At 42.2% G+C, this 12,998-nt stretch overlaps 1 protein-coding gene across 1 annotated transcript in view; it reads left to right on the plus strand.

Annotated features, from left to right (window-relative positions):
- The window catches only part of AGBL4 (AGBL carboxypeptidase 4), a 1,373,421-nt gene that overhangs the window by 105,857 nt on the left and 1,254,566 nt on the right, over positions 1-12,998 (plus strand). Inside the window, exon 3 of the mRNA XM_077825380.1 lies at positions 1,598-1,722. Coding sequence (XP_077681506.1) covers positions 1,598-1,722 — 125 coding nt within the window. The remainder of the gene's footprint in view (positions 1-1,597; positions 1,723-12,998) is intronic.

The raw sequence follows: 12,998 nt of genomic DNA on the forward strand, positions 1-12,998 counted from the left end.
CATGGATGCACGTGCCCCCCCCGGATTGTCCAACCCACAGCCTGCCCCTCTTGTTGGGTGCTTTCAGAGGAGGGAATTGTTGGTGACGCTAGGTGTGGCGCCAGGAAACTCGAGGGGGTGGCAGACCTTGAGAGTCGATGAAGCCCCCTCTCTCTGGACCACCAGGTAACTCGGAAGGGTGGAAGACCACGAGAGTCGAAGAAGCCCCCCGCTCTGGGCCCAGGCAAGCTTGAACACTTCCCTCCCCTGAAGCTAATGAGAAAACAATTGTGATTGGTTGCTGTGTTACACATTGCATATGCTGTTGTTTTTGTTCTGTAAGTGTGTTATGCAAATAAAAACACCTTTTTTGCTCAAACCCCCCCCCCCGCTGCCCTTTGGCCATGCTGTATCACATAGTACATGGATGAAATACACAACTGAAATAGCTGTTGCTTTCCAAAATACAAATGATCCCCTACCCCCAAAAACAAACTGTGTGCCAGATTTTAATACCATTACTAATGTTAAGCGCACTTTACGCCACAAGTCATCCCACTGCCTTAAATGGGACTGCCTGAAGAGGAAGTTTCGACTCTATGTGAATAAGAATTTGGTAATCTTGCCCCAAATATCCGAAACAATATCTGAATGAATAAAATAATAGGTCCAAACATGTAGTAATACTTTCATAATTAAGATTTTACATTAGCTTTGAGAGCAAAGGTGTGGGGTTATTTTATTAAATACAAAATTTGATTAGATGAGTGTGAGCAGGAAAAATGTAATGCCTTTCATTTTGTAGGGTATAAATTAGATGGACAGACAAGCCATCTGTCTTTGAAACTCACTGCAGCACTTCAAAGGAAAAAAGCCAGTTTAACCATTTAAAAGCACTTTTCCAAGTTTCTCCAGCACTGAACTCCACTCCTTTTTCCACTATAGCCTGATTTGTTGCTTGCTTTCATTTTGTACTGAAAAGTGCCAGAGGGAGCAAAGTAGTTTCTGACTGAATTTTTCAATATTATATCACAAAACTAACCAGGAGGGGCCCAAGCTAAACCCCATAGCCTCATGTTTTAGGAGAGAGGATCTTGAACATCTGTAGGAAAACAGGGAAGTCCTGAAAATCAGCCATAGGGGGAGCAATTGAATTTTTGGCACTGTTTTTAAGTAGGTATTCCTAAACATAAGCAGCACATAGAAGAAAGAAATCCCTATAAGCAGGGGGTTGGAGTGGCAAAGAGATCATATGAAAAAAGAGGGGATTTTGAGTAGCAGAAGGGATGATGGGACAATATTCACAGAAAGAATCAAAGGTCAGAAAGGGTAAAAAGTCATTAGGAATGAATTATAAAAGTCCTTATTGGTGTTTTTTTTCCTGTATTGACTTATTTAAATGTGCTTTGCTTATTTGTGTATTTTTCTTCATGAGTTTAATAAAGACATTTACTTGAAAAAGGTTCTGAACTGTGTTAAAGTGCTAATTAACCTTATAATCATGTGACTGGTTTTAGCCAGTCATAGTCACGCATTTTAAAATTCCATTCTATGTAGTTGTTGGGCTAGGGTTTATCAGCCATTCGTTAAACTGCTGCATTTCGTAATCCTCTGGTAGGTAACCTTGGACGTGTGGATCACATCACAGAGTTTGAGTATGACCTGTTCATTAGGCCGGATACCTGTAACCCGCGCTTTCGAGTCTGGTTCAACTTCACTGTTGAAAATGTGAAAGAGTCACAGGTAAGTTCAAATTAAATTGTATAATTCGTTCACAATTACTTTATTGGAGAATAAAAGATATTTTCTTATTTAAAATTAAACCAAAAAATAAATCCCCTTCCAGGGTAGTTAGTGATTATACGCTATGAAATATATGGAGTACCTGTGGCACCTTAGAGACTAACAAATTTATTTGAGCATAAGCTTTCGTGAGCTACAGCTCACTTCATCGGATGCATTCAGTGGAAAATACAGTGGGGAGATTTATGTACACAGAGAACATGAAACAGTGGGTGTTACCATACACACTGTAAGGAGAGTGATCAGGTAAGGCGAGCTATTGCCAGCAGGAGAGTGGAGGGGGAAGAAACCTTTTGTAGTGATAATCAAGGTGGGCCATTTCCAGCAGTTGACAAGAATGTCTGAGGAACAGTGACGGGGGGAATAGTTTTACTTTGTATAATGACGCATCCACTCCCAGTCTTTATTCAAGCCTAAGTTAATTGTATCCAGTTTGCAAATTAATTCCAATTCAGCAGTCTCTCCTTGGAGTCTGTTTTTGAAGATTTTTTGGTTGAAGAATTGCCCGCCCCTCCTCCCCCCCTCCCCCCGCTGTTCCTCAGACATTCTTGTCAACTGCTGGAAATGGCCCGCCTTGATTATCACTACAAAAGGTCCCCCCCTCACTCTCCTGCTGGTAATAGCTCACCTTACCTGATCACTCTCCTTAAAGTGTGTATGGTAACACCCATTGTTTCATGTTCTCTGAGTATATAAATCTCCCCACTGTATTTTCCACTGAATGCATCCGATGAAGTGAGCTGTAGCTCGCGAAAGCTTATGCTCAAATAAATTTGTTGGTCTCTAAGGTGCCACAAGAACTCCTTTTCTTTTTGTGGATACAGACTAACTTGACTGCTACTCTGAAACCTATGAAATATATGATTTTCTTTTGAATCCTGAATGGAGAAAAGAAGATATCGCCATTTGTTTTTAAACTACTTAAGTTGGAGAGAGATACCAGTACGCTAGCCAGAGTATAAAAGTTGCCACTGTTCAGTATTAACTAGTATATGTTTGTGATTGTTTATGCAAACCCCAGAGTGGGCCTGCAGGGGTTAAAAGGCAATATTGGGCTCAGGTAGTGCCCTCCCGCCCCCAAGGCCTGCCCAGCACACTCCAGCTTGAGGACCAGGTTAAAATGAATTCAGGAGCCCGGGCAAGGAGTAGTGAACAGACTGTAAAAGAGAAGAATCCTTCTTCAGGAAGCCAGTCAGAAAGTGGAGCCTGAGAGGGGACGAGACAGTGAGTAAGGCCCATAAGCAGTGCCTTCTCCAACCACCATCCAGCTTGAGAAACAGCTTGTCTTGGAGAGTCCTGCTCATTTGGACTTTGTTTGTGATGCTATTGACTATTTAGTTAGGGCCCCACCAAATTCAAGGTTCGTTTTGGTCAATTTCACGCTTTAAGATGTTTACATTTGAAATTTCACTGTGTTGTAACCATGGAGGTCTGACCCAAAAGGGGATCATGTGGGGGGTGTCAAAAAGTTGTAAGGGGGTTGCAGGATGGTCACCCTTGCTTCTGCACTGCCTTCCTGCAGCTGGGAGAAGTTCCCAGACTGGGAGGTGGGTCTGATCTGCCTTGTGTTTCTGGGAGCACCCCAGCCAGGGGCTCCTAGCTGCTAGTCCCGGCCGGGTTGTGGGGTGGGACAAGACTTCATCTTCCTCTGCATGGGTACTCTTGGAGTGGGGCTTTGGGGGGCGGGGATCAGACCCACCTCTGGGTACCTCCCTGGCTTCAGGGACACTCACTTCTGCAGTGCGGTCGCAGAGCTTCCTACGGCCAGGGGAAGTACCCAGAGGTGGGTCTGATCTCCCCACAAGAGCAGCTGTGCAGGAGAAGAGGAAGTCCTGTCCCTTCCCAGCCTGACCAGGGCTATCAGCTGGAGCCCAGTGCATGGTAGGAGCCCTCAGCTGGGGAGCCCCCAGCCCTGCCTCTCTCCCTCCCCTTCAATAGCTAGATTTCATGGGGGAGGGCTGATATCAGAGTCTATGACACATTTTTCACGGCTGTGAATTTGGTAGGGCCCTAACTATAGGGGCCATACCCACAAACTGAAGGAGCACATATGTAGGAAGTAGCCCAGGATGGCAAATTTAGGCCCAGTAGAGAGGGAGGGCCTGGGTTCTCCTACCATGCCCCACTTAAGGGCAAAGGCCCAGACACAGTGGGAGGCCCAAACACTGTTGGCCTAGGGGCAGGAGCCAGCCATTGTTACCCCCTCTGACAGGAAGACAAGAGGTTGGAGGTCAAGTGCACTAACCACTAGGCGACCTGGCCCTCCAAACACCCTATCACAATATTATTTTGTTAACATATATACAAAGCAAACAATGCTTGCATAGTACTTGAGAAAGAATCCAAAACAGAACGAACATAGTTATAACCATTCAACTATTGGGACTCAAGCCAGCAGTAAGCATAGTTGGGACAGCAAGGTAGAGTTACAAATAGATATTTTTTTAGCACCTTTTAGAAAGTGGAAAGTATTATGTAGGAATGAGCCACAGAGAAAAAGGAGCTGGTCTCTAAGCATGAAATAAATTAGATGTTAGAAAGATAGAAATGTTCTTTTTCATTAAAAGTGTTAGTACAAAAAACTAACTTCTTAATCTTCACTTTATCAGTTGCATTAAATTTTAAAAAATATACCAACTTTCATATTGACAGATCTACAAAGCTTTCATTCCACTTGTCATGTGCCATTCTTTGTGTTTTATCCTGACATTCTGTCTCAAGGAATTTATCATAATCAGTGTAATGTTCAGTTAATGGAAAGTAGTTTATTTAGTCAGAGAAGGAAAACATTTGCACAAGCTTGATATTTGTATTCTTACTGGGATAATATCTTTATATCCACCACTATCCCATCCTTGTTACAACTAGAAATCATGAAATTGTTTATCTGACTTCCTGGAGCCTCATACTTTATCAGCCGTTTCTCCCTGCTGTGCCTTAGTCAACTATGATCAAATTATATAGTCATGAGATGAATGGGAATCTGTCTCAAGGAGGCAGAGAGATGTGGTGGAAAGATACAATATATATATCTAGAGCTTACAGGATATTTGTTTTCACAGTTGTCTACATGGAAGAAAATGGTTTCACTATTAAGTTTGACTTGTGAGGTCTGTTTTTATAATGTGTCTTCCTATAATCTTTGTTTCATCTCTCCAATTTCCGTTAAAATGAGACCTGCATGAATGTAATCTAGTCTGGAACCTTATTTAGGGCTTCGTACTAGGGGACATAAGCAGTATTAGTCTTTGAAGCCCAGCTATATTAAATGAATGTTTAAAAATTGGTACATCAAACATACTGTATAACCTGGTTTGGGCTTTTTGATTATTTTCTTTTGTTTTATTAAAGAACATATGGTTCAGTGTATCATAGAACACACAAACTACTTCTTTAAACAATATATTTGTAAAAACCTATGGAAAGTAAGCATCCCAATACTTCTGTCTAAAAGTAATTCTCAGTTTAGTACTAGCATTAAATATTATTATATGACATGACATTTATTACTGATTCAGTGGAAAGAAGGTGTGAGAGGAAAGGAAATCTACACATTTAAATAATGTTGATCAGGTTTCAGCCAGTTAGGGAGAAAATCTGATGGAGTGTCTGGACCATTTAAGGTTAGTCTTCTTTATTTTAAGGTTCTTTAAATCCTTGATTTGAATCACTTAGTTTACTTGGACTTGAAAGTCTGTTCTCTAGACATTATTTTTTCTGGCCCTTTGTTTGCTTGTTATTAAAGCCTCTTCAGACTTGTCTGATATCATGTACTGTGTAAAGTCCCTGTTCACAAAGAAATTAATTGCATCATGAGAAAACAAGACACAATCTTTCATTATCTGACTGTTTCTCACAATTCATCAATCCTGTTTTTCTCCTGTTGCACCAAACTACTGCTCATTGACACATAACAGGGACAAGTGATTTAAAAAGGTAAAACAACCTGAAAGAGAGTTAAAGTAATAAGATACCATGGTAGAAAGACAACAGCCATACAAGCATTAGGAACCTTTGGTTATGCTATATACTTTTTTGTTTTGTTTCTTCTGCTCTAGCATCAGACAATAATTTAGTTTTAACAGTATGCTGCTTTTCCCCCTACATTTGTAATACTGAGGATGGTGAATGGAATCACAGAAGTAAGAGATGGAAAAGTGAGACCTATTAGGTTATCAGTCCATCTCACTGTCAATGTAGGATTGTTCCCTGGAGTACATTTTTTATTTTTTTTGGTACATCCTATTTAAAATGTCTCAAGTGATGGGAATTCTACCATTAATGTCTAGAGATATTCCATAGCTTCTGATCTTTCCAACAAGAGGTGTTCCCTGATATTCAGCCTAAATACATCTTTGCTTAACTTAATCCCATAATTTTTAGCAAAAATTCTATATAATAATTCCTTTTTATCCTTGGTGTTTACATTCAGCTTTCTCAAAAAGAAAAGGAGTTGTGGCACCTTAGAGACTAATAAATTTATTTGAGCATAAGCTTTCATGAGCTAAAGCTCACTTCATCGGATGCCTTCAGATTTCTGTAGACTGTTAATACATTCCTCATTACTTGTGTCTCAACCTACCTATACATGTTTAGTTATTTTAAGCCCCTATCTATAAAACACTTGTGTATTTGTTTAAGTATTTTTCTGGTTTGGAGCCTTGGTTTTTCATCATAAGTGAATCCTTCCAGCTCTCTGGATTTTTTTGTCCCTCTTCGTTGGACTTCCTCAGTATGTCTCTGGTAATGTGGAGCCCGGAGCTGAATGGAGTATTCCAAGTATGATGATATTTCCACTATCTAGAGAAAGGACTGTAGACTCCCTGTTCCTTGATGCCTCAGAATATACAGCCCAAAATTGCAACGGTCGCCTTTTCCTGCTACATCACTGTGGAAACGTGTGCCTAATTTGCTGTCTACTATCACCCATAGGTCTCTTTCAAAACTATTGCTTCCTTCCTCCCATTATATATATGTTGTGTGATGGCCACGTGACAGGGTTGATTCTTCCCAGCCCTGGGAAAGAAAATTGAACACAGATCTCTCTCATGGCAGTCAGAGCACTAGCCCTAATTATTCTTGGTATATTTTTATGATAAGTATATTTTATTGGCTTGTTAATATTTCTGAGATTTCAATATTTTGTTTTGCTTGAAGACTATGTAATAAGCTTTACTTTCTCCCCCCAACTTTGATTTTGTACGTTATTTGTTTTATGTCATTATGTTGTTTTGTCTTCTTTGATTTTATTCTTTTTTAACCAAGAATAATGAAAAAGAATAGTTAAAAGGTTATATTTATGTGAATAAAGAACTGGCATGTGCAAAGGCAGCAAACATCTATATGATCTAGAATTTGACCTTTTGGTCTCCAGTGTATGGTTTCAGACTCCTAGATCAGATAGTCCTCTATCAGTGGTAAGATCTGAGCAGTGAATTTCTTTACACATTTGCTCAAGTGAATTCAATTAACACCAATATTGGAAAGTACAAAAAGAAACTGATATGTTATGCATAAGGATTATAATCATACAATGATTACACTTACAATAACGATGAAAGAGAATGAAGGAAATAGGATTTGCTGTGGAACACATGGTCCCATGGGCAAAGCCTCCAATTTCTCTAATTATATATGTGTCAAAAGCTGCTGACTATTTCTAGATAACATTCTTTACTGGGCCAGGTTTGTTTCCCATTAATTTCAGTTGTGGCCTTCACAACATCATCCATAATTTTACTAATTTTTTTCTATAGAACCTCAAATTGGATCAAATGTAACACCCAGATTATATTTTAAGTATGTACCAGTAATGTACTTACTGCTTCAGATCCAGACTTACTTCTAAGATGGCATGCCTTTGAAATCATCAGCAAGAAATGCGTATGCACCTGAGAACTGGAACAAAAAAGTTAAATTTATATTTTATAAATTAACAAATTATTCTGTTACATATGAATTGGAAGATTTTACAGTGCACCCGGAGACTGCAACCAGAGAAAATTGACTCTCATTGTGCTAGGTAATGTAATGCATAATGGACCCTGTCTTGAAGCATTTACTATCTAAAAATATGACAGATAACAGTTGAATACAACAAGCAGACAAAAGGAGTACAAGATAACAGCAAGAGGGTTATGATCAGTGTACTAAACTGTGGTCACATTCCATACATATTACACATCTGTATCCCCAAAATAACTGCTGCACATGTGGATACTCTGAACAATTGTTCCATGATGAGAAATCCATATTCAAAAGCAGTATTTCCACTGGGATTAGACAGGAGAATCAACCCATAGGTGTTTGCCAATGCTGTGAAATCATTCCATGAATATCTGTTCTTGATGTGGAAGAGTTTAAAAACTTATGAAAATTCCCCCATTGCAGAATAGTATGTTTGAAATGTCAGTGGGTGTCAAGTTATTTGGCTTATAACAGTGGGCCTGCAGATACCATGAACTCTTGTAAGTACCCAAAGTTCTCCTTACTACTTTGGCTCATCTCTGATGAGCATAAGTGTCATATCTAATTTAAAAACAACCAAACCTGCTGCAAAAGAAAATAGCTTGGAAACTGCAAAGCATTTTCCTGCAAATTTTCTGTTCACATTGTTCTGCAGAAATAGGGCAACAGTTCCTCCAAATTATGGCCCTGATTATAGGATGATCTCTATACACAGGACACAAAATTACCATTATCCGGAAGGGCTTTTTTCCCTATCAGAGAGTACAAAATTAATGTTTGGAATTATGTGCCCCCAGAAGGACTGATGCAATACACCTTACTGGTCCAGAGGAAAAGAATAGACAGGTGCTAATGGTGTTTGATGGTATAAATGGCATTAGATGCTAGCCTATAGTCCCTTCTATTAACCAACACAGGGTTAAAATTGATCAGATGTCCAATCCAACTCTCATTTATGACACTGTGATTCTTTCCATGAATTCTATAAAAGTTAGCTCAAGACCCAAAATGTTGCATCAGGAAGAATTTCTTCTCAGCATGCTCTCTTTCAATCGTTCTATAACATACAGTATACATATAGAGAGAGATGGCTGGTTCACCATCCTTCAGAATATGAAACAGGGATCATTTATAGGATAGGTGGGCACATGATCAATTTGTTATCAATGCAGGGAGCTAGTATTGGTGGATCCTTAGCCTTTCTGTAATCTTCTTTTTTGTAATTTTAAAAAAATCACTGTCTGATTTTTAACAATATTCATTTATTATCTTGACCTTGGAGAGTGCAGTGTAATTAATTATATCTGCAGGAAAAAACTGGTTCTTCTTCGAGTGCTTGCTCATGTCTATTCCAACGTAAGTGTGTGCACACTGTGTGCACCAATGTTGGAAAGTTTTCCCCTCAGTGGTAACCATTGGTTCAACTCTGTGGCCCCCTGGAGTTGTGCCCTCACGGCACGGTATATAGGGCCGCCCGCCCCCTCAGTTCCTTCTTATTGCCTGTAATAGTTGCTGGAACATTGCTTATCTCAGTGCGTTTCACAAGGGTTGCTTCTCAGTAAAATAAATTGTAAATAGTTACAATTAGAATTAAGTTAGCATAGTTAAGTAGTGTTCCTCGCCTTGCAGGGCTAGCCTGCCATGACTATTGGGATATACCTCTGTCCCAGGGTGTCAAACTATGTACGGCATGCCACAAACAGATGCTGTTGAGTGACCCATATGATAGTTGCCTTAAAATTGAAGAGCTCTGTTCCCTGACCAGGAATCGAACCTGGGCTACAGCAGTAAAAGCACCAAATCCTAACCACTAGACCACCTGGGAGGTGATGCTGCTGTTAACAGTATGTATGCCCCAGTGCTTGATTCTATCGAGGATATCAAGGAACAATTCTATACAGATCTTGACAGAGTCTTGACCAATATTCCCAAGGAGGACAAGATCATTCTCCTCAGAAATTTTAATGCTAGAGTTGGGCAGGAGTCAGATCTCTCAAATGGCTCTATCAGAAAAGAAGGAGTAGGAAAGGCCAACTCCAAAGTCATCCTCCACCTAAGCAAATGCGTAGAACATGGCCTGATCATCACAAACACCCTCTTTAGACAAAGTGAGAAGTATAAGACCACCTGGAGACACCCTTACTCCAGGCATTAGGACCTTCTTGACTATGTTATTGTTAGAGCTCGAGATTGGAAGGATGTCCACATCACGAGGGCCATGCATGGAACTGATGACTGTTGTACAGACCATCACTTTGTTAGATCAATCATCAATTTCCAGATCGTCTCAAGGCAATGCAAGCAGGCAAAATCAGTACAAAAGAAATTCAACGTCAAGTCCCTTTAAGATATAGTGACTTGGGAGAAACTTCAGCAGTGTCTCTAAGAGAAGTTTGACGCTATGCCTACAGCAGATGATGATAATGAAAATTTCTGGAAGAGATTAAAGACTGCCATTCTCTTGGCATGTGCTGAGTCCATTGGCTATGTCACCCGCCATCACCAAGATTGGTTTGATAAGAACGATGCTGAGATTCAGGGCCTGCTTGACCAGAAAAGAAAAGCTGATCACATGTGGCAAAATGACACATCACACTAGCAGAAGAAAGAGTCATACAAGAAACTCAAGGCTGAAGTGCAAAAGAAAACCTGTGACATCAAAAATAAGTGGTGGCGAGAAAAGGCCAAGGAGATTGAGATGTATGCTGATAAACATGACATGGGGAGTTTTTTTCAGGCAATAAGGGCCATTTATGGTCCATGCTGCCATGGACCCATACCACTCTGAGCCCAAGACGGGTCAGCATATTTTAAGGACAACAAAGCCATCAAAGCCAGATAGAAGGAGCATTTTGAGTTACTTCTGAACCGTGAGTCAACTGTCTCTGATGCCACTATCGAATCTATACCTCAATGACATGAAAGAGACTCTCTTGCTGACCCCCCTACCCTCAAAGAAGTAACACAACCCTTTATGCAACTAAGAACAACAAGGGAGCAGGGTCAGATGGCATACCAGCTGAAGTCTACAAGTTTGGAGGTGAAGAACTGGTAGGGAAGCTCCACAAACCTTTTCTTCATATTTGGTGTAAAGAGAAGATTCCAGAAGACTTGAGAAACAATAACATTGTAACACTCTTTAAGACAGTCGCTAAGGAGTCTCTCCAGGCGGCTTTGGACATGGCTGACTCAGTGGCCCCTTCTGTAGCCTCTGCAGTGGTCATGAGGCACAGCTCGTGGCTTCAGTCTTTGGGACTGCCCTTCGAGGTCCAGAAGACAATCCAGAACCTGCCATTTGAAGGCAAATTGCTCTTCTTAAAGCAAACTGATTCAAAACTCCATAGCTTGAAAGACTCAAGGGCTACTTTGGAGTTCTTGGTTCTGCATATGCCAGCCCCTGTGAGAAAGCATTACAAGTCTCAACCAATGGCCTGTTTCTATCATCTGCAGCAATACCAGCAGTACCAGGATTATAGCTGGAGGAGGAACGGAGGCTAGAGGAGGAGGCTTCCATCTGAATCCTCAACTGCCCAGGCATCTGCCACCTCAAAACACTTGGCAAGGTCTAAACAGGCCTTTTGAGGGTGTGCCCAAAGACGGAGTACCAGGAGAGAATTTCTGGATCCTATCTCCCCTATGTTTGTGGACTGGTTGTCAAACTTCTACTGGGCATGGACTTGCATTACCATGGATTGTTGGGGATTGCACATGATGGAAGTGGGATACACCCTTCAGTTCAGTTGTTCTCCTCCATCCCACCCTCCCTCCATGTCCCTTTTCAGGGACCCTTCTCATGAGAGACTTCTAGCCCAGGAGGTGCAGTCACTTCTATGGGTGGAAGCAGTGGAACAGGTTCCAACAAAGCTAAGGGGCTGGAGGTTCTACTCTCATTACTTTCTGATCCCAAAGGCCAATGGCAACCTCAGACCAATCTTGGATCTGTGAAACCTCAAAAGACTCATGAAGAAACTGAAGTTCCACATGGTCAATCTGGCTTCAATTATCCCCTCTCTGGATCCAGGGAACTGGTACACTGCCCTCAATTTTACGGACCTGTATTTCCACATTGCTATCTTTCAAGAATACAGAAGATATCTACAATTTGTGGTAGACCACAAACAACATCAGTTCACAGTACCACCCTCTGGTCTATCAGCAGCCCCATGGGTGTTCACGAAGTGCATGGCTGTCATGGCAGCCTTCCTGAGAAAGCGAGGAGTGCAGGTATACCCCTACCTGGATGACTAGCTGATCAAAGGTTCATCCAGAGACCAGTTGGAGCCAAATGTAAAACAAATATAGTCAACTTTCCAGGACCTGGGGCTGTTGATAAATATGCAAAAATCCATGTGATTTCCTTTATTTGGGGAGGCTGGGCACACCTGGACTGTAGCCCCACCCCAAGGCCCACCCCTGCTTGGCCTCCTCCCCCCAAAGCCCCACCCATGTTCTGCCCTTGGCCCCGTTCAGCCCCCTCCCTGAGGCCCCCCCACCTGTCATTTGTGCCTCTTTGCCCCCTCCCTGAGGCCCCTCCACCTGCTACTTGTGCCTCTTCGCCTTCTCCCCAAGGCCTCTGCCTGCTGCTTGTGCCTCTTTGCCCCCTTCCTTAGCCCCCTCACCACTCATACCTCTTTGCTTCCTCCTCCAGGCCCACCTGCCCACCACTTGTGCCTCTTTGCCCCATCTCCCAGACTCCCACTGGCCTTTCACCACTCACGTGTGCCTCTTTGCCCCCTCCCAGGAGGCCCCCATTTGGGTGGGGTGAGGACAGGAAGAGGCAGAGTGAGGGCAGGGCCTCAGGGGGAAGAAGCGGGGCCTCAGGGCAGAGTGCAGGCAGGGCCACGGCTGGGGTTCCCACCCTTTTGGCAGCAGTTTGGAGAGGCTTATCCTCCTCTGGCCTCTTATACTCACCATCTATGCCCAGTTCAGTGAATGGAATTCATAGGGGCGGTCCTCGACTTGAACCCAGTCAGAACTTTTTTCCCGGAAAGCTGATTCAGAGCTATATCAGTACTCATACAGAACCTGAGGAATCACCCCATCACCACAGTGAGAAACTGCTTGAAACTTCTGGGGCACATGGCATCTTGCACCTGTGTCATGCAACACGCACGGCTACATCTAAGGCCCTTCCAATCCTGGCTAGCGTTGGTATATATACCAGGCTGGCACCATCTGAACAAGGTGGTCTCACTGTCACCATTGGTGATTTCCACCCTCCTGTGGTGGCTGGACCTGGAGATGGTGTG

Source organism: Eretmochelys imbricata, chromosome 8 (assembly GCF_965152235.1).
Source record: "Eretmochelys imbricata isolate rEreImb1 chromosome 8, rEreImb1.hap1, whole genome shotgun sequence".
NCBI classification, from domain to species: Eukaryota; Metazoa; Chordata; order Testudines; family Cheloniidae; genus Eretmochelys; species Eretmochelys imbricata.